Source organism: Rhinatrema bivittatum, chromosome 8 (genome assembly GCF_901001135.1).
Source record: "Rhinatrema bivittatum chromosome 8, aRhiBiv1.1, whole genome shotgun sequence".
NCBI lineage: Eukaryota > Metazoa > Chordata > Amphibia > Gymnophiona > Rhinatrematidae > Rhinatrema > Rhinatrema bivittatum.
This window is the reverse complement of record NC_042622.1, coordinates 155,737,672-155,759,109: the sequence shown is the minus strand read 5'-3', so window position 1 is coordinate 155,759,109 and position 21,438 is coordinate 155,737,672. Positions and strand designations below refer to the sequence as shown.

At 48.8% G+C, this 21,438-nt stretch overlaps 1 protein-coding gene across 4 annotated transcripts in view; it reads left to right on the top strand.

The window, feature by feature from the left end:
- NDOR1 (NADPH dependent diflavin oxidoreductase 1) overlaps positions 1–21,021 on the top strand; it is a 100,281-nt gene extending 79,260 nt beyond the window's left edge. For 3 of the 4 annotated variants that reach the window (XM_029612355.1, XM_029612356.1, XM_029612357.1), the window contains 5 exons: positions 91–205; positions 1,364–1,510; positions 9,655–9,773; positions 18,704–18,798; positions 20,604–21,021. In XM_029612355.1, the coding sequence (XP_029468215.1) occupies positions 91–205; positions 1,364–1,510; positions 9,655–9,773; positions 18,704–18,798; positions 20,604–20,748 (621 nt within the window). In that variant the 3' untranslated portion in view covers positions 20,749–21,021. Of the gene's footprint in view, positions 1–90; positions 206–1,363; positions 1,511–9,654; positions 9,774–18,703; positions 18,799–20,603 lie in introns of those variants that run through there. The other variant, XR_003858183.1, reaches the window with a different exon arrangement.
- Positions 21,022–21,438: the final 417 nt, after the last annotated feature.

Sequence of the window (21,438 nt, the reverse complement as noted above, 5' to 3'; positions counted from 1 at the left end):
GCATGGAAGATTCGTCCATATCACATGTGATATTCCTCCCCCTGCACCTCTGTCATGTGTCCTTCTCAGCTCTTCTCTTGGGCTTTGCAGGTTCATCCCAACAGAATCCAGATTCTGTTGGCTGTGGTTCAGTACAAGACAAGGCTCAGCTTGCTGCGGCATGGACTCTGTTCCTCATGGCTGGCATCTCTCTGTCCTGCAGATGGTAAGACTCAAAGAAAGGCAGTGGAGTTAGGACATAGTGCTATGAAAATACATAATATCTACACACATGCCAGCCTATAAGGATCCAGCAGATTAGAACAAGGCAAAGAGAGTAATGTGACTTGCCCAGGATCACACAGCGTATTAGTGGCAGAGCAGACATTAGAACTCTGGCACAAGGAGAGAAAGTGACTTGCTCAAGGTCAGGCAGAGAGGAGGTGGCAGCGCAGAGATTAGGGCCGAGGCACAGGTTGGTAGTGATGCACATTTATTGGGGGCAATTTTCAGTAGCGCATGTAGATGCAACATATGCGATCATTTCAATACATGTACTTTGTAGCTAATTTACAAAGAGACATTTCCCAGCTACTTTCTCTTTGCTCATTGGCTAGTGTAAAGTCTGTGCATTTAAAGTGTCCACCTTCTTTGCATCTGCAATTTGTGCGGGCAGCTGAGCAGGGGGAACATAGTGTGTGTACATATGAAAATGGAATATGCATGGTTTTCCTCCCCTGATCTAATCACAGCTCTGGGAACACCCCGTTTTAACCTGGCTGAAAGTGCAAATGCTATGGAAGACCGAACTTACTTCTAACTGGATCAAGAAAGGCATTATCAGTGGGAAAAAGCTGCCCAAATAAATCCCTATCTACTCTGGTTTTGAAAATTGCTTTCATTGTTTATAGAGCACTCTGCGTAATCACAGCACTGCATTTTTGTGTAATGCAAATATGTTAATACTTTTGATAAAGTAATGTTCATATTAAATTTGTAATGCCTGCATACCTTGGTAGGTACAAGTCTATGCTGTGTCACAGTCCCTGTAAGACATGTGGCAGGTGCAGTCCACTTCAGATCCTGCATCTGAAGAATAATTGGAGAATAATTTATGGTTTCAAGTCATTTTAGAACTCAGTAGATGAAGTTTACAAACATTTATTTAACTTTTTTTTTTTTAAACTGGGTAATGTTTGCAAAAGTGAAAGGGTCAGGAAGGTGCTCAGTGTCCCTTCAGGTCATCTGAGCTGTTGCAGCGTCTGAGAAGGATCAGGACATATGAATAGTCAGTGATTCTGGGGAGGAAGAAGAGCAGTCCAGTGACTGGTGTGGTTCTTACACCCTGGGATTATTTTGTTGACCTGGCTTGGTTCATTTGCAGATGACATTCTGGTGCCGCTGTGGGTTAAGAAAGGAGGCCTGGTGTTCCCTGCAGACATGGATACTCCTGTTGTTATGGTGGGTCCAGGCACTGGTGTGGCCCCTTTCAGGGCAGCAATCCAGGAGAGGACTGCCCAGAAGAGGAAAGGTGAGGACAAAGTTTGTGAAGTATAGGCAAGGAGTGAGGGTGGGCCCTTGCTTCTGACTAGTCTCTGTTTTATCCTGTGTGTATGTATGTGTGAGCTCTGGAAAGATGGCCCCAGAAGAAAAATTCAGCCAGCCCAGATAAAAGCACTCATTGCAACATTTGAGTAATTGAAGCGTGCTGTAGGACTGTGGAGTTATCTCTTTGCCTGAAGCTAAAATCACTAAGTGGTTTCTCCGGTTCAGATCCTGGTAAAGCTGCTATGAGGGATGTGATTTGTCCCTAGGACAAAACTGTAATCTTTGAACATTCTTTCTGGCTTATCTTGGCTCAGCCTTTCTTGTAAAAGCTGTGGTTTGCCCACCTTCAGTTACATGGCCATCACTGGGGCTTGTAATGAAATGAAGCTCTGAGTTGCGATATACCTACATTTTTCAGTACTTCCTTGAAAATCTACATACCTGTGCACACTTTGCGCTCCTTACGCAAGAATTTACTGGATGGTCCTGCAGTGAGATTAGCACATTTAGTAGAAACCCATGAGAAAAACGTTCCTTATAGTAGGCCCTATACTTTGGAATAAACGTCTTAGAGATCTTATGTGCAGAGGTTTCTTTTACAGGTTTCAAAAAAAAAATCAATTAAAAACCTTGTTATTTAGTCAAACATTTATGCAACCAGGGTGGAGTTTTAGGAGTTGTTTTTAGCAGACTGCAACTGTAGGTCATCTGTCGGCACCTGTTATGTTATGACATATTGGGCATTGATTGATAGTTTTTTGTAGTGGCTCATGTTCTATTAATGTTTCTGTGGTTCATTTTTATGGTTGGTTTTATTTGTACTCTGTGTAGATTGATGGTTAAATGTTTAAATAAAAATGTCAGTCTGACCATGGCTTCTGTCATGGTTTTCTTTTAATGTTTTTAATTCTTTATCAGTTTTTATTTTTTTATATGTATCAACACTGTTGATTATCATTATGGTCTTAGTCATATCCTTAGTCTCAGATAAGCAGCATTTTAAGATCTCTCTCCAGAGCAAACCTTCCCCTGGTGACTTTAAGCAGAGAGCTTCAGAGTGTTTCTCCTGTCATGGGGCCTGGCCTGTGGGTGCAGGTGATGCATCTTGAAGAAGGTCTTGGTGGTTTGGGCTGGAAAATTGACTCTCTGGGGGCCCTACGACTTTAAGAGGGTGAAGTGCCTCTCAGATCCGTTCTCTTCCAGTCTGCTAATCTTCTCTAATCATGTTCCTAGAACTCCAAGTCTGTGATGAGAGATATATGGTGCGCATGTGGCTCATTTCCCTTACTAGCTAGAATTTATGGGGCTGAATCTAACCTGTCTGGCTCTTAGGAATATCTTTATTTGCTTGTTCCCCAGCCCTTAATAATAATACTAATCAATTTATATGCCATTTAAAGTCTAAATTCTTTTTTATTAAGTAATTATTGGTTACCCTCCACCATAGCAAAACTACAATTACTGAAAACTAAAGTAACCAAAATGTATGAAGCTTTATCAGCATGTGCAACATTATAATTCCTCAAACATAATTTCCATAGATTAAATATACCAAACTCCTCAGTTACCACACTCCAAATTAAAGTCAAATAAAGAGATTTCAAATACAAGTTCTTAAACATACAGCTTCAGTAGTTGTACTATACACCTTAAGCCAAATTACCCAATTCAAAAACACAGGGCTTTTCACACATGCTTTCACTAGTTACCTGATTCTAGTCCCCAAAGTACAAGGGCAGTTTAATCAATCATTTTTTTTAAACCTGGTCTTTTCAAATTTATAAGCCCAGGAATTGTAATTCTAAACCTTTAAAAACCTCTTCAGAATACTTAGTTAATATCCAAGCACTAGGTTTAAATATACGGCTCCCACAACTGCATTGCTGCATTTATAAATTCTGTCAGGCCGATACAGTAAGGACGCGGAAGAAAGAGTGCGGTAGTGCCGGGCGCACCCTCGTTTGCCGCGCGCACAGTCCGGCTCACATACCACTCGATACAGTATTTAAATGGCATACAAATGCAAGCCGCGTCCATGAAGCGCAATCCATTTTACTGTACAGAGCGCTATACAGCGCCTATACAGTATCCTGGGTGCGCTGGTACCTGTCATTTCAAATGTCATTTCAAATGACATTTGAAATAACAGGTACCAGGAAGTGGATACAGGAGAAGGGCTGGTGCAGTTTGTTTTGTTGTCCTGTGCAAATGATTGCTTCACTGCCTGACCCCCTCACCCCCCGGGACAAGACCTTTAGAGGAGCCAGGATCGGGCAAACTTTCCCCCAGCCCCCACTCACCTGCCCTGGCCGCATCCGTGGGTGCCGGTCTCCCGTGTGGGCGCGCTGGCAGCTTCGGAGCAGCCCCAGTCCTCTCGCCCCTCCTCCCGAGCGGCTTCAGCAGCAGCCCGGGGCGGATCGGGTGCTCCCCATGCGAGGTGCGGCTTCCAGCAGCCCCCGCCGACGAAGGTGCATGAATGCCCGCCTGTACGTGCATGAGCGCATGCCGTGACCTCGGACGTCCAGCCGGGCGCTCAGGTCATGGCGTGCATTCATGCACCTTCACTGCCATGAGCGCACGCCGTGATCTCTGACGTCCAGCCAGGCGCTCAGGTCACGGCATGCGCTCATGCACCTTCGCCGGCGAGGGCTGCTGGAAGCCGCCTCGCATGGGGAGCACCCGATCCGCCCCGGGCTGCTGAAGCCGCTCTCGCCGCCGGCTGCCCCCGGGAGGAGGGGAGAGAGGACTGGGGCTGCTCCGGAGCTGTCAGCGCGCCCGCATGGGAGACCGGCATCCATGGACGCGACCAGGGCAGGTGAGCGGGGACTGGGGGAAAGTTTGCCCCATCCTGGCTCCTCTAAAGGTCTTGTCCCGGGGGGTGAGGGGGGTCAGGCAGTGAAGCAATCATTTGCATGCACTCATGCACCTTCACCGGCGGGGGCTGCTGGAAGCCACCTCGCATGGGGAGCACCTGATCCGCCCCGGGCTGCTGAAGACAAACAGGAAAGTTTGCCTGTGAAATTTCGTCTCTCTCTGTTGGGGCTTGCCTGGCACTCCACGCTAATGCAGGGGTAAGGGTAGACGGTAAATTAGCAGGTTAAACACGCGGCAAAACTGCAGGCTAAAAAGGCGATAATCGGGGCGCACGTTACTGGATCGGAGGGAATAGCTAATCCGATCGTTTACATCTCATATACATGCCGCGGGTGGAAAGGGTTACCCGTTGATTTCAAGAAGCGGTAAGGATGGGTTAAAAGGGATAGTGAATCGTGGGTTGGACTTACGCGGCCAAATTGTGGGTACAAAGCGGGCTAGAAGCAGGGTAACCGCGGCCGCGCTTTACTGTATCGGCCTGTGTATTAGGCTTACTCGTTAAAGCATACGGGGTTTAAACCTCCTTAGTTGCACTGCCACACTTTCGCCCAAACATTGAACAAAATTGGTGACCATTCAAACGTAAATCTGTAAAGTAATTGTTCAGAAACTCATCTTGTTCAACGAATGTCCTTGGGCCAATGTGCTGTTACGGCTTTACCAGCCTTCTCAGACGCTGAGATCCCATCAATGTGGACTTTTGAAAGTGCAGGCAAGGCTTGTCGAAACAAGAGACTGCTCCTTCTCCATAGCAGCACCTACCTTTGTTGATTTCATTACCAAAAAGGTTATGGCAACAAAACTGTATAAAATCATTTAAAACTTTCCTTTTCTAACAGCCTACTTTTCTGTTTAGTGTACACAAATTTAGCTGAGCCGTGCTAGAATATACTGTTTGGTTCTGTTGTGGTCTATGATGTACATTTTTACTTTATGCATGTGTGAGGGAGTTTATAAGAAATGTTCTCAGACTACCTTAAGGGCCTGGGCTTAGCTGTCTCTCCCGGTCCTCCTTAAGATCCAGACCCATAAGAAATCCTAGATGAAGGGAGGAGCCCCTCACCAAAGTATAAGAACTCAGGGCCTAGAAGGGTTAGACAGGTCCCGAGGAGCAGGCCAGAACCCAGTCTATGCAAACACCTGCTATTGTTTCGTTTGGTGGCTTGCAGAATGTCCCCGCAACTGCTGCACCCCCCTCGAAGCTGCCAGCACCTGGGCCCCTCCTCCATGGCAGGTACCACCGGCCTTCCCTCGCACAGCAGGATGCCACCAGAACCACAGTCTCTAGCCTACTGCTTAGGCGCACGTGCAGGAAAAGGTCACGGTGCCCATGGATGACGTGATCAACTTCAGCCCCTATAAAGGGCTCCTCAGTCATCTCTCCCTTGCTTCAGTAACAGGCATCCTACCAGTGGCACTGAGTGTTGCCAGCGTTCTCCTACCTGAGTTTAGCTTTGCCTTGCCACTTTCGCCTGTCCTACCTCATCCAGCTTTGCCTCATCTCATCTCATCATTGAGATGCGGCGACCAGAATTGTACACAGAATTAAAGATGCAGTCTCACCATGGAGCGATACAGAGACATTATGACATTTTCCGTTTTATTAACCATTCCCTTCCTAATAATTCCTAACATTCTGTTTGCTTTTTTGACTGCCGCAGCACACTGAGCTGACGATTTCAATGTATTATTCACTATGACACGTAGATCTTTTCCCTGGGTGGTAGCTCCTAATATAGAACTTAACATTGTGTAACTATAGCATGGGTTATTTTTCCCTATATGCATCACCTTGCACTTATCCATATTAAATTTCATCTACCCTTTGGATGCCCGATCTTCCAGTCTCACAAGGTCCTCCTGCAATTTATCACAATCCACATGTGATTTAACTTCTCTGAATAATTTTGTATCATCTGCAAATTTGGTTACTTCACTCGTCGTATTCCTTTCCAGATCATTTATAAATATATTGAAAAGCACCAGTCCAAGTACAGATCCCTGAGGCACTCTACTGTTTACCCTTTTCCACTGAGAAAATTGACCATTTAATCCTACTCTCTGTTTCCTGTCTTTTAACCAGTTTGTAATCCATGAAAGGACACCGCCTCCTATCCCATGACTTTTTAGTTTCCTTAGAAGCCTCTCATGATGACTTTGTCAAATGCCTTCTGAAAATCCAAATACACTACATCAATTGGCTCACCTTTGTCCACATGTTTATTAACCCCTTCAAAAAAAGAAGCAGATTTGTTAGGCAAGACTTCCCTTGGGTAAATCCATGCTGACTGTGTTCCATGGTATCTGAAATAGCATTTTTTTGAACTAAATGTTATGATTCTCCAGTTTTTTCTGTCCTTTATTTCCTGGCTACTCTAGCCCCCAAGTTCATTCTCCCTGTTATTTGTACCTGCGCTTCGGCCTTCCTGTTATATGGTTATGTTCAGTTAATCCCTAAGTTTGATGTAAACCGGCCTGATATGAAGCTTGTCATGAAGTTCGGTATAGAAAAATGTTAAATAAAATAAATAAAATCTCTCTGGCCTGCCCTGCCTCGTACAGCCTTGCCTTGTCATATGCAGCTTTCTTGCCTGCCAGCCCTTCTCTATCAGTCCTTCTTGTTTCCTTCTTATCTTCTCTTCAGATTGATCACCCAGATTTGACCCATTGCTTGGACACTGACCTCTCTTGCCTGGACATTGACCATCCTTGTCTACTGCCTGCCTCTGACTCTTCGGGCCCTGGACTTCAATCTACCCCATGCTACAAGACAATCACCTAAGTCCTGCCAGCCCCCGGAACCCAAAGGCTCAACCTACGGGGAAAGAGGCTGATATAGGTGAAATCTTAAGACTAGTCTTTTGCCACCCAGCCTCCTCCAGCTGTCAGTGAGGGCCTGCATGCTTCATCCCACAGGCTGCGTCAACCTCACCACAGTCACAAGGGTTCACATCGCTTACAGCTATGTTTGATGTCTGTGTGCTACCTGAACTTAATGTGAGCTGTTTGTTTGATTTTGCTTTTCACTGTAAATAAATTGCACATAAAGGAAACAGCCTTATTCCTCCTGGCTGTTTCCCAAGCTCCTATTGCCCAAGTTACGAAATGTATATTGCTTAGTCTTTTGTATCTAGGCAATTTATAAATCTTAATAAACATAAAAATATAGCTTGAGTGAGTAGTTCTGAGAGGTTTTCCTCTTATGTATACAGTTTAGTCTAGCAACAAGTCCAATCCCTCTAAAGAGCATATGTCCCAAATACAGAGTAAACCAGCTGTTATCTATAAGGGTTTTTCCTTTCAGCCAAACTGCTAAGACACTTCTGCAGTGGCTAGAACTCTGTTTTTCCAATGGTCAATAAGTAACACTTTCCTAGTCTGTTGTGCTCCTGTCTTCTGTCTGCTTTAATTCTTCACAAGTCCTCCTTAAATGCAAGGACAGTATAATGAGTGGTGTGATAGTGATCCCTGGTTGCTGTGGCATAATTGGTGCCAACAGCAGATGAGCGAACTTTGTGATGGGTTGGACTGGAGCGTCCCCTATACCAGCTGTCTCCCCCTTGGGTTGAGCCCTTGGTATCTGGCAGCCAGCAGGACTTAGGCAGGTCCCTAGGGCAAGGAAGCAAGACAGAGTCCAAGTCATGTTGAGTCCAGGGCAGGCAGCAGTCCAGAGAAATAGATACGGGCCAGAGGTCAAGGCAGGCAGAAAGCAGGCATAGTCAGATCCAGGTGGCAGTCAAGGTCCGGTCCAGGCACAGGTCAAATCCAACGAATCGGGCCAAGGGGATGTCACCACCAAGCACTGATCAAGTTTCCTGCTGTGGGGCCTATTTATGTGCAAACTTGTGCATGCATGCGTGCCCAGGGAGGAATGGAGACTGAGCAGCATCTCTGAGCATGCAACTGTAGTGGCATGTGAACGAATTGGGAGGCTTCCGGCAGCATCGGACTGCAGCCTGGGTAACATAGTACAAAATCTGTTGAACCTCACATTACATATCTTCTAAATCTGAGAGGTGGTCTGGTAGGCCAGGCCAGGCCAGAATTACAGGATTTATAAAGAGACATGAACAAGTCCTGAATTCGAAGAGAGCTGGGAAGGTTTTAAGTTTACAATCTATGGGACCAATCTGACGTACTATAGAAAATGGTCCCACAAATCTTGGAGCAGACTTTGTTGATGGCATCTTAAGGTACAGGTTTTTAGTACTAAGCCAAACCGCGTGCGAAACCAGGATGGGGGGGCGGAGTCGGCCCCGGAAGAGGAGGACTCGGGGCCTCACCGGGGCCGACTCTGCGCCGACGCCGCGGACAGCGAAAAGGTAAAGTGCCTTTTCGCGGCAGCTTTCGCTCCCAATAGCTACACCTCCTGTGGTGGCGCTATTGGGTGTGAAACCGGCAGCGATCGCACCGCGACGCTGCGATCGCTGCCGGCTAGCGCAGGCCCTCCCCCCGTTTCGGCCCCCCGCCCCTCATCTTCTAAAGTATCGCAGGCCTGCGATACTTTAGAAGATGAGGCCCACAGGTTGAAGCCCGAAGCGAGCAAGAGCCTTTGGATTAAGAGTATATTGTACCTTTACAATCTGATACCACTCCCTAAAGGTTTGTGATGTAAATATTAAAGCAGTTCTTTAGGAACAGCCATCTTGGTTCAGCATTAACTGCTACATAACAGGTCCTGCCTTGGAGTTTTACATTTTATCTTTTCCTGTGCAGGGACTACACAAACTCCTGATCACTCCTCAGCTCCTCTCCAAAGATTCTGAGTATAGGAATTCTGTGCTGTGAAGCCCCACAGTACCAAGCGACCAAAACTGAACTGAAGCTTGATCCAAAGGCATCTCGCAACTGATCAAGCTGCTTTTTAAAATTCCTGTCCCGCTGAACTATCCAAGAAGTTCAACGTATGCATTTCAGGACTTGTTCATTTCAGTAATTCCTTCCATGTGCTGAGAGAGAGAATTCCTTTAATTCACTGATGTTCCAATGTCTGGAACCAAGTCCTTGATCTCTGAGAAATGCGAATTCCCTTCATTTGCCCCCCCATCCACATTCATACACAGTTAACAACCTTTTCAAATTGGGATCTGGAGGAAACCTCTTCCTGTTCCTTCTCCTCCCCCTCGCCTCCTTCTTTGTTCTGTGTCTCTGTAAGGTGCTTGGGACAGAATGGCTGCCGGACAGAAATATTGTATTATGCTACATTGTGTTATCTGAAGTTCAGTGCAGTTCTCCATGTTTTCTGTCTCTCAGATAATTATTTATTCTTCGGTTGCCGACAGAGGCTGAAGGATTATTACTGTGAATCGGAATGGGCAGAGCTGGTGAGAGAAGGATTTCTGACCCTGTTCACAGCTTTCTCCAGAGATCAGGTCAGTCACTCTTGTGGGAAAAAGGAAAGGTTTGTGAAATACTGACACACACACACACTCACTCCCATCCTCTCTGTGAATGCACAGTTCCCTGTACGTACCTGGATCAGTCCAGACCGTGGGTTATGTCCCCAATCCAGCAGATGGAGTCAGCCCAAAGATCTGAGGGGGCGTCACCATAAGTACTACTACCCCCTCTGCAGGAGTTCAGTATCTTCTGACTCCAGCAGATGCGAGTAGGGGAATCTGGGCTTGCTCCCGATTGCCTATAACCTTCTTCCTTTTCTTCCCTTGTTTGGGACTTTATTTCCTGCTCCTTTGTTAGTTTTATTTGCTTGGATCAAGTTCTGCTTCATTTCAAAAAAAAAAAAAAAAAAAAAATCCAAAAGTTAATTGATTAATTGGGGAGGCGTGGCTTCTGTGTTGTAAGTCTCTGTCCCTCTCTTTCCTGCCTCGGCGCCTGTTGTTGCTTCACCGGGGTAAGTGTTTTTCTTCTCCGTTGTTGTTTTGATTTGCAGCTAGTTTAGACGCGGCTGCCGGGGGCACCGGCCTCCAGCGTCTTCGCCTGCTCCCGCGGCCATTTTTCGTTTCCACGTGGGCTGCAGCGGGGAGCAGGGTGATCATCTTCGGCGGGTTGTGCAGCCAGGAAGGCCCCCCCGCGGCGCCGCTTTGTTCTTCGGCGGGTAGTGCAGGCCATCGGGCCCCCCCGCAGCGGCGCTCCGTATCGCGGCCCCCCCCCCCCCCCTCGAGGCTCCCAGGGCGTTTTTGGCTGCCGGGGACTGTTTCTTTTTTTTTTTTTTTTTATCACGATTGCGATGCTGCGGCCGGCGCGTTGCTCGGCCTGCAGCGAGCCTGGATCGCGTATCTCAAGGGAGGGGATCTGCGCTCGGTGCCTCCCCGGGGGGGAAGGCACGTCTCGGCCCCTCACTCGGTTTTCCCCTCTGGCAGCCTTGCCCGGGCGGCGTGGGCCGGCCCCTCCCCCATTCCTGGCGGGAACGGCGGCCATCTTGCATGTGCTGCGTCCTGAGGGAGACCAGGCAGCGCAGGGGGACGGGGAAGCCTCAGAGGGCTCCCCCCCGAGCTTATTACCAGAAATAGAGCCGGAAGAAGACCCGCAGGGGCAGGGTCCCCCGGGGCCCCCAACAGCGGATGTCCCCCCGAGTAGGCCGGGGTTTTCACCAGAGTTCATCCGCCTGATGCACACAGCTTATCTTCAGGACCTGGCTGCTCCCGCGGAACCGCCACCACCCAAGCTGCCGCGACCTTCGTCCCTCCACACGGCCCCCCCCGCGCCGGCGGGCGTGGGGGCCCCACAGCTCCCCGTCCCCACCCGGCTCCCTGTGGGCTCGGTGGGAGCTGGGTCGGACCCAGTTTCCCCTGGGGCGGACCCTGCAGCTTCGGGACAAGGGGACTCCACTTCAGAGGGAGAGGATCCACGCACGCTGCGCCTTTTCCAGCGGGAAGAGCTGGATGACCTAATCCCGCAAATCATTCAGGGGTTGGACCTCGATCCTCCGCCGGATCCGCCGGCTCCTGTGGCGCCAGCGGTCGTCACTTCCTCAAAGAAGGGGGATCCGGTACTGGCTGCCCTGCGTCCGAGGGCTCGGGCTTTTCCCATTCACGAGTCTTTCCTGCAGCTTCTCACCAGAGAATGGGATGCCCCGGAAGCTGCCCTAAGGGGCAGCCGCGCCATGGAGAGGCTGTATCCGCTGCCGGAAGATTTTCTGGATCTCATCAAGGTGCCCAGGGTGGACTCCGCGGTGTCGGCAGTCACGAAGAGGACGACCATACCGGTGACGGGTGGAGCGGCGTTAAGGGATACGCAGGATCGCAAGTTGGAAGTCTTCCTCAAGCGGGTCTTCGAGGTCTCCGCGGTGGGGCTGCGGGCGGCGATGTGCAGCTCGCTTGCCCAGCGGGCCAGTCTTCTCTGGGTGCAGCTATTGCTCACTTCTCAGGTGTTGCCGCCCAAGGAGGCCGCCCAGGCGGATAGGCTGGAAGCGGCGGTGGCATACGGGGCTGACGCCTCCTATGATCTGTTTAGGGTCCTCGCCCGTTCCATGGCCTCGGTGGTGGCGGCACGTCGTCTTCTATGGCTACGCAACTGGGCGGCGGACACGTCCTCCAAGTCAAGTCTGGGTTCCCTGCCATTCAGGGGAAAATTCCTGTTCGGGGAGGATCTAGACCAGATCATCAAGTCTCTGGGGGAAAACGCGGTCCATCGCCTGCCGGAAGACAGATATCGCTCCACCAGGGCTTTTTCGTCCTCCCGGACCAGAGCCAGGGTGCAAAGGCGCTACAGGAATTACAGACCGGCGGCGTCTCGGGCCGCTGCTCCCAGGTCTCAGCCCTGGTCCCGTTCCTTTCGCAGGCGCCGCCCACCGCATGCCGCTCCCACGGCAGGACAGCCCTCGCCCAAGTCCTCTCAATGATGTTCAGCTCGCCCACTCCGCCGTCCCCAAGATCGGGGGGCGGCTGGCGTTCTTTTACGAGGAGTGGGCACGGATCACCTCGGATCAGTGGGTCTTGGACACCATAGGACACGGCTACGCGTTGGAATTTGCCCGCGCTCCGAAGGGACGGTTCATCTTCTCTCCCTGCGGCTCGGCCATCAAGTGAAGGGCGGTGCAGCTGACCCTGGACAGACTATGGGAGATAGGCGCTATTGTGCCCGTACCCTCCGGAGAGGTGGGCTTGGGCCATTATTCCATCTACTTCATGGTACCGAAGAAAGACGGTTCCTTCCGCCCCATACTGGACTTGAAGGAAGTCAACAGGTCCCTTCGGGTGGTCCGGTTTCGCATGGAAACGCTACGTTCGGTGATCGCGGCGGTACATCCAGGGGAGTTTCTGGCCTCCCTGGACCTGACGGAGGCCTATCTTCACATTCCCATTCGCCGGGAGCATCATTGTCTGCTACGGTTCAAGATTCTGGATCAGCATTTCCAGTTTGTGGCGCTTCCGTTTGGATTGGCAACGGCCCCGCGCACCTTCACCAAGATCATGGTAGCCGTGGCGGCTGCCCTTCGGAAGGAGGGGATTCTAGTCCATCCTTATCTGGACGATTGGCTCATCCGAGCGAAGTCTTTTCGACATGGACAGGCGGCAGTGGCCAGGGTGATAGAGTTTCTGCAGTCCCTGGGATGGGTGGTGAACTTCTCCAAGAGCTCCCTCGTGCCCTCACAGCGCTTGGATTTCTTGGGGGCGACCTTCGACACCCGCCTGGGCGCGGTTTTTCTCAGACAGGACAAGGCGCACGCCCTACGGGAACACATACAGCGATTCTCTGCATTACCAGCTCCCACCTCCTGGGACTATCTGCAGCTCCTGGGAGTGATGGGCTCCACCATCGACATGGTTCCTTGGGCATTTGCGCACCTACGGCCTCTGCAAAGAGCACTTCTATCCCGTTGGAAACCACTTTCGCAGCACTACCAGGTGATACTTCCGCTGCCCCAGTTTGCCAGGGACAGCTTGGCCTGGTGGATGGTGCCGGAGAATCTGGCTCGAGGCGTGTCCCTCGACCTACCAAATTGGGTGGTGGTAACCACCGACGCCAGCCTCGTAGGCTGGGGAGCAGTCTGCGACCGAAGCGCCACGCAGGGGACGTGGTCCGCGGAGGAATGAAAGTGGTCCATCAATCGTCTGGAGACCAGGGCGGTCAGGCTGGCGCTCCTCCACTTCCTGCCGCTCCTTCGGAATCGGGAAGTCAGAATCTTATCGGACAACGCGACTACGGTGGCCTACATCAACCGTCAGGGCGGCACTCGCAGCCCGCAGGTTGCGCTCGAGGCAGCGATGCTGATGCAGTGGGCGGAACGACATCTGCGCCGCCTGGCGGCCTCGCACATCGCAGGCGTGGACAACGTCCAGGCGGACTTCTTAAGTCGCCAGCTTCTGGATCCCGGAGAGTGGTCGCTCTCCGACGAGGCCATGCAGCTGCTTGTTCGGCGGTGGGGCGCCCCCCACCTGGATCTCATGGCATCCGCCCAGAACACCAAGGCTCCTCGCTTCTTCAGTCGCCGGAGGGAACGGGGGGCGGTGGGCGTCGATGCTCTCGCGCTCCCGTGGCCGGCCGATCTGCTCCTATACGCGTTTCCCCCTTGGCCGCTGGTAGGAAGACTACTCCGACGGATAGAGGTTCATCAGGGGATGGTGATCTTCGTCGCGCCGGAGTGGCCAAGAAGACCTTGGTTTGCGGACCTCCTCCACCTGGTAATCGACGGTCCCATCCGGCTGGGACATCTTCCCCGCCTCCTCCACCAGGGACCGGTATTTTTCGACCAGGCAGAACTCTTCTGTCTTGCGGCCTGGCTTTTGAGAGGCGCCGCCTCCGCCGACGGGGGTATCCGGAGGCGGTAGTGTCCACTCTGCTGCGGTCTCGGAAGACTTCGACGTCGGTGGCCTATGTGCGAGTCTGGAAAGTGTTCGAGCTGTGGTGTACCGAGCGGAACACAAGACCCACGGAAGCGTCTGTCCCGCAGATTCTCCAGTTCCTACAGGCGGGAGTGGACAAGGGGCTCGCTTACAACTCACTTCGGGTTCAAGTGGCCGCTCTTGGCTCTCTCCTGCGGGGAGGAGGATCGCTGCTACAGCATCCGGACATCATCCGTTTTCTCAAGGAGGTCAAGCACTTGCGACCTCCATTGCGGGATCCTTGTCCCTCTTGGAGCCTCAATCTGGTCCTACGTTCCATGTCGGGACCTCCGTTTGAACCACTGAGGTGTGCGACGATCAAGGACCTCACTCTCAAGGCGGTGTTCCTGGTGGCCATATGCTCCGCTCGGCGTATTTCGGAGCTGCAGGCTCTGTCCTGTCGAGAGCCTTATCTCCGGTTCTCCGATTCGGGCGTGTCACTCCGTACTGTGCCTTCCTTCCTCCCGAAGGTGGTGTCCGCCTTCCATGTGAATCAGACTGTGGAATTGCCATCTTTCTCTTCGTCTGAGCCGCGGTCTCTCCGTCTCCTTGACGTCAAGCGCACCCTGCGGCTCTACCTGGAGGCTACGAATGATTTTCGGACCTCTGACCATCTCTTCGTTCTTTGGTCCGGTCCCCGGAAGGGATCCCAGGCCTCGAAGACGACTATTGCCAGATGGCTGAAGGCCGGCATTGCCGCTTCCTACATCGGGGCGGGGCGGACTCCCCCACCCGGTTTTGTGGCGCATTCTACACGCTCTCAGGCGGCCTCCTGGGCGGAGAGTCGCTCGGTATCCTCGCAAGAAATCTGTAGAGCGGCCACCTGGAAATCGTTGCACACGTTCTCAAGACACTACAGACTACACCTCGCCTCGTCCATCCATGGACACTTTGGCGAACAGGTTCTACGAGCAGGCCTCGCAGGACCCCACCCGGATTAGGGAAGCTTGGGTACATCCCACGGTCTGGACTGATCCAGGTACGTACAGGGAAAAGAAAATTATTACTTACCTGCTAATTTTCGTTCCTGTAGTACCATGGATCAGTCCAGACGCCCACCGCATTTGGGTTCTACTCCTGCTCAGCTGTATTTGGGGGCTGACTCTGCTCCACTGTTCTTTATGTTACAGTAGTGGCGTTACTGCTGTTGTTTTTCACGTGTTTCCAGTTTTCATTGTCTGTCACCATTCTCTTGGAGGTTGACACGCGATGTTCGTGGCCTCCCACCCGTTGGTGGGACGGTTCCAGTTCTCTATTTCGACCCAGCGGCTCTTTGTTGCCGTTTTGTTTAAACTTGATCCAATCAAGGGGTTTCTGTTTACTCGGGCTTTGATATACTCGATACTGAACTCCTGCAGAGGGGGTAGTAGTACTTATGGTGACGCCCCCTCAGATCTTTGGGCTGACTCCATCTGCTGGATTGGGGACATAACCCACGGTCTGGACTGATCCATGGTACTACAGGAACGAAAATTAGCAGGTAAGTAATAATTTTCTTACAACAGGTCTGCCTCCCATGCCTGCACATGCACACTTCGCGCCCCTTTGCCCACCCATTCATTGCTCTCACATCTCATCCATGCACATAGTTTCATGCTTTTCATGTATGCACACACACATATACTGTCTCTTATGCCCCTACACACATACTGCCTCTCTCCCATGCCCACATGTTAGGATTGCCAACTGTCTGGATATTGCCCGGACAGAACAGAATTTAAAGGCAGTGTCTGGAAGCCAAATGGAAGGCTAAAATATCTAGAAATTATCTGGATTTTAACCCTCTAGTCCAGCGCAGCACCTCACATCTCCTAACCCGAAGGAGCTGTGGTTTAACTCTACAGGCAACGGTGGTGTCAAACAACCACCGGGAAGTCTGATCACTTGAGATGCCTGCACATGCCTCCTCTTGCTGCTGTTAGAAACAGCAATCTACAGCAGAGGCAGGGACATCCTTAGCTAGAGGCACATCGGCCCCATGCTACGTGTCTCCACTTCTTTGGCCGCCAGCACTTTCCATCCCATTTGAACAGCAAGAGGCTCAGTGGGGCTGCTGCCATCTCCCCTCCCACCCGAACAGCAAGAAGCCAATGGAACTGTTGGCATCTTTCCCCCCTTCCCTCCCACCCACGAGGCTCAGCATGAACACTGGTATCTCCCCTTCCGCCAGTGGCCAAACAAGAAGAGGCCCAGAAGGGGTACAGATGTGCAGAAGAAAAAGACACAGGCGAGAGAGAGTTTGTGTGAGAGAGTGAGTGACATAGCCTATGTCTTTGTGTGTGTGTGTGAGGGAAAGAGAGAGCTTATGTGTGTGTGTGTGTGTGTGTGTGAGAGAGAGAGAAAGACAGAGCCTGTGTATGTGTGAGACAGAGCCAGTGTGAGAGCCTTTGTGTTTGTGTGTGTCACACTTCGGGGAGAGTGGACCCTTGACTGCTGAAAAGTTGACACTGCCTGATCCATGAGTCACAGGACAGGCCCCCGCAGGCGGCAGCAGATGCAACCTCAGACAGGATCAGGTAGTCCGAAGTCTTCACCTGTACCAGCCACCTTCCCCGCAGCTTGAGCCCTTGGGTTCTGGGGCTGGCAGGACTTGGAGGAACCCTCTAGGGTTGTGGCAAGCAAAGTGGAGCAAAACATCCAGGTCAGGTCAGGCAGTTGTCAAGCAGAAGCAATGTCCATGAGCTGGTCAGGGCAGGCGGTGGTCAGGTGTGGCCGAAGTCCAGGCAATAGTCAGGGCAGGCGGCGACCTAGCAAGGCGAAGTCCAAAGGCAGTCTGGGTCAGCAACAAACTGGCAGTCCAAGAAGGAAGGTTACGGAGTGGATGGCATAATTTTGAATTAGTTTTTGGAGGGTATGACTGGTGTGAAGCACAAGGCTTTGAGGAGGAGGGTGGAACTGGCGAGCACCATGACAGCAGGTACAAAGTCTGTGGGTGTTCAAGGACCCACAGTTCTGGCCGGCCCCCAGATTTTCAAAGAGAAACTTCGTGGGCAGTTTCCCAGGCTCTTGGATGTCTGATATTAAATCTTCTGATCTATCCATAAGATACAGATAAAATTATTTTCCATGCTCATTTTTCCAACATTAGAAACCTAACTAATGTAAATATGGTGAATAATATTTGATGCCTGGATATATAAACATTTGTGTTTTGTCTTGTTTGCGAATCTCTTGATAGTTATGAGTTTTAATCTGTATGTCATTTTATATTCAACCTAAAATTGTAGAGAGCGGGTTATGCATTTTATAAATAAATAAATCTCATGGTGCCAGGATCCCCAAACTGGGTCCAATTGAGCTGGAAACCCAAAGGAATAGGAGGAAACTACTGGGTCTAAAATAAAAATAGAAATGAAACCCCCTACATTTAACAGAGGCTCCCACCTTGCGGTGGTGTATGTTGTGTTCATGGTGAGGACACACTTTTTCCCTTGGCCATAGGTGCCAAATGGCCTGGCTACGGCTTTGCACTCACTACTAGCACTACAGGAAACAAGTATCCCAAATTCATCCACCAGAACTCTGGTTATTTTATCCTCCTTCCCACTGGCAGGGGGACAGCAGTGCTTCTTAGCTGCATGTAACTCCTATGCCAGTTTCAATCAGGTGTTCAAATGCTTGGGGCCCTGAAATCTCACAGGATCAGCTGGTTCCTCAAGTTCAGATGTCAAGCTGAAGCCAGCAGAATGAGGCAGACATAAGTAAAAAGTGCTAATTTTCTTCTGCTGTTAAAAAGTAAGAATTGTGCAGAATTTGGTTTGGTGAACCACAAGGATTAAACAAACTTGAAAGTGTGTCATGAAATAAAAATGGTTGAGAAGTACTGATTTAACATATCATTTATGGTCCAATGGTCAGCCTCTTCTCCTCTTAGCTAAGAGGTATGCTTCACGTCTTATATATTTTGTGCTGAGATTATTTGTTTTCTTGGCATTTTATGTTGTGTGTTATATTTACCCTCATTTATTTTTGTTATGTTTTAACATCTTATATTAATTTTAAAATTTGTATTTTCAAATTTGTATTATTTTCAATTTTATATACTTTTGGTTTATTCATTGTTTTATTTCTTATGTTTTTAGCATTCTTTGTTGTTGTTTATTATAATTTTACTTGTTTGATCGTAGTTATAGTTTCTTGATAGGAACTGAGGACAATCTTTTATATAATCATCACTGATGCAGACACTTTGTCGAAACATGGCCATTTCAGGTGTATAGAATCCATCACTGTGTTAGTTATGTTATTATTATATTTATGCTTTTATTGATATTAAATTTGTAATATTTTATCGTACGTGTTTTTTAATATTTATTTTTTTAACTTCCAAAGTTAAGCAAACAAGCCATTTTGAATATTGACTCTAAATTTCTGGAAGTATTTCCCTTTCCCTGGGTTTCATTTATTTTAGGATGTGCACTTCTAGTGCAAGAGACTGGCCCATCTAATTAGATGACTTTAATCGGACTTATCATTTTTAAACTGTTACCTCATTCCTTTTGACTTTTTCACTGCAGGTGGATAAAGTTTATGTTCAGCACCGGATTCTTGAAAACGGACATCTTGTTTGGGATCTCATCAGTAACAGAGGTGCATGGGTCTATCTGGCCGGGTAAGTGTGGACATGGATGACTTATTTACAGAAAGAAAGGGCAATGCTGGAATGGAGGCATCTACAAGACTTGTACCTACCGTGTCTTTGCCTCTTTATGGGAGTCTGACATTTTATTTCATGGGTTTTTGGGGTTTTTTGACCTGTCTGTTTCCTTATACTCCTCTGGGCCTTTAGCACAGACAGAATCAGGACTGGTATCTGGTACTATAAGCCTTCATTCACAACTACACTGGAATTTTTCTCCTATTTTACATGCCTTTTTCAATGTATCTAGTCTAGTCATTGTAGTGACAGTGCTGGACCATGGTCCATGCAATCAAGGTAATTGACAGCAGATAAAGGCCAAAATGGCTAAAAATCTTTTTTAGGTTCTGAATCCACCCACCAGGTGCCATTATTGAGCAAAGATCATGACTTGCACCTTTTTCCCTCTCCACTCTCCTACCCTCCAAGGCTGTGAATGCTGCCTTCACAGTATCCCCAGTGGACCTAGGATCCAACGAGGGTCCTTCTGAATGGTGGTGTTGTGCCTCTGAGTCACCAAGCTGACCCTCTTTGAGATTTGTAACACCTGGATCCCATTCCATCCACCTTCTTGCAGAATTCTCCATTTTTTTTTTTCTGTCTTTCCTCAAGATCCTTTTTAGGGCTTTCAAACAGAATTCTCTGAAAGTTGCAGCCAAGCTAGAGAAACCTGTAAGAAGGCAAGTCAGACCCCAACTATTCTGGTAGTTAATGACTCATTATTTTCCCTAAAGTCTGTTATTCCATCTATCAATTAACATACACAAACTACCCAACCTAGATGTTGCTGTATATGTTAACAAAGTAAAAGTGGTCTTACAGATTCATTTGGTGGGGTAGAGTGTCTAAAACTGCCAGAGAGAGAAAAGATTTGGCTCATTTTCATCCCAGTTGTAATATCAGTAATCTGCATATGGCATCATGTTACAGAAATCAGAGAGCTTCTTGTTCAACATAACCAAAGCGTCTCATGCTTTACCATGACCTGCAATTGCAAGCACATTCTGAGCTCCTTAGCTGCAGGAAAGCTCTTCTGTTCCTCTAGCTCACACTGAAATATTGGTCTTGGAGCAAGCCCTGGTCACACTAAGGAAGGGCTTCCAAGTACCAGCCTACAAATGGGAGGGATGTGTGAGATCATTAACGAGACAGTGGTGCTGCGCACTCCCAAAACAGCAGTGATATGACTGCATTGTGCTTCATAGAAGGAATGGGGTAACCTGCATGAAGACACACGGGGGAATGGGTATCAGGTTCCATATGAATTTGTATGCGCATCTACCCAGATTGACAAATCGTGATTGGATGAGCCATTCTGACTGTCATTGGGGAATGGGGATGTGAATATTTATTTATTTATTTATTTATTTATTTATAGATTTTTATATACCGCGGTACGTATAGTTATACATCACCTCGGTTTACAGTAAAACAATAAATTAGCAACAGGCTTTACATATAACAGGTTAAACAGAAAAAACATTTAACAGCTACAGGCTTTACAAAAAAAAATAACGGGTTTCAAGGGTAAAATGCTAACTGCCTGGGTGACTGCCTGGGCTCTGCACTTTGGGGAGCCCCGAACACCATGGTAAGGCCATCCCCAACACTATAATTTCAGTATTCCAGGGCCCTGCTGTGACTGATTCGCCTTGGACCCTGTGGAAGATGTTCTGCATGTCCTGGGGGTGAGAGAGGGATTCTGTACACATCAAACTAGAGGGATTTCAAATGATTGCTATTATGTTCTTTAACAGTGTTTCTTTTCCTATAAACAGAAATGCTAAGTTAATTCCAGAAGCAGTAACTGATGCCCTCAAGTCCATTTTCCAGTCTGAAGGAGGGATGTCCACTTCAGAGGCAGAAGAATATCTCACGATGCTGGAGCAGTCACATCGGTTCCAGTGTGAGACCTGGTCTTAATTCCAGAGAGAGCCAGCGGCTGTACTAGTTCCCTGTATGTGTCGCACTGGAATTCAGCGCTGATGGCTGTGATGGAAATGTATGGCATGTCGCTCTCTCTTATGGGTTATTTATCCCTCTGTTCACCTGGTAGCTTCTCAGGTTCATATTCTGAAATACCTATTAAAGACTACTGCATTGTGTATAATGTGACAGCCACTCAGCTCTCTGTGACTAAAAGTTCTTGAACCATTCCCAGTTTATAAATAAATACCGCAAGTTATTTTGGTCTTAGACTATGTCGGGTTTTGTTTCATAGAGTGCTGGTTGACTTGGAGCCAGCATAGGATACCATAGTTAAGGCAGAGGCAGCTTTCTTCAGTTAGGATTACTTTACAGTATGTTTTAGGCACAGTTCATAATACTAGTCTCTTTCTGCTACTGAGTTCTCATCAGATTTTTTCTTTTGTTCTTCTTTTGTTTCCACATCTCCATGTTACTTTTTTTATTTTTAAGATGGCAACTATATCTCTCAGTTTGCAGTTTATCTCACTTGGCCATTAGCTAACAACCAGAATAACAACAGCCATTTCTCTCCCTGAGCTACTCTTATACCATTTTTTGCCGAATTATTACATGAAAGGGTAACTATGTCAAGGGTAACCATGTCATTAGTATAGACTAGAACATAAAATTAAAGCTTAGAACATT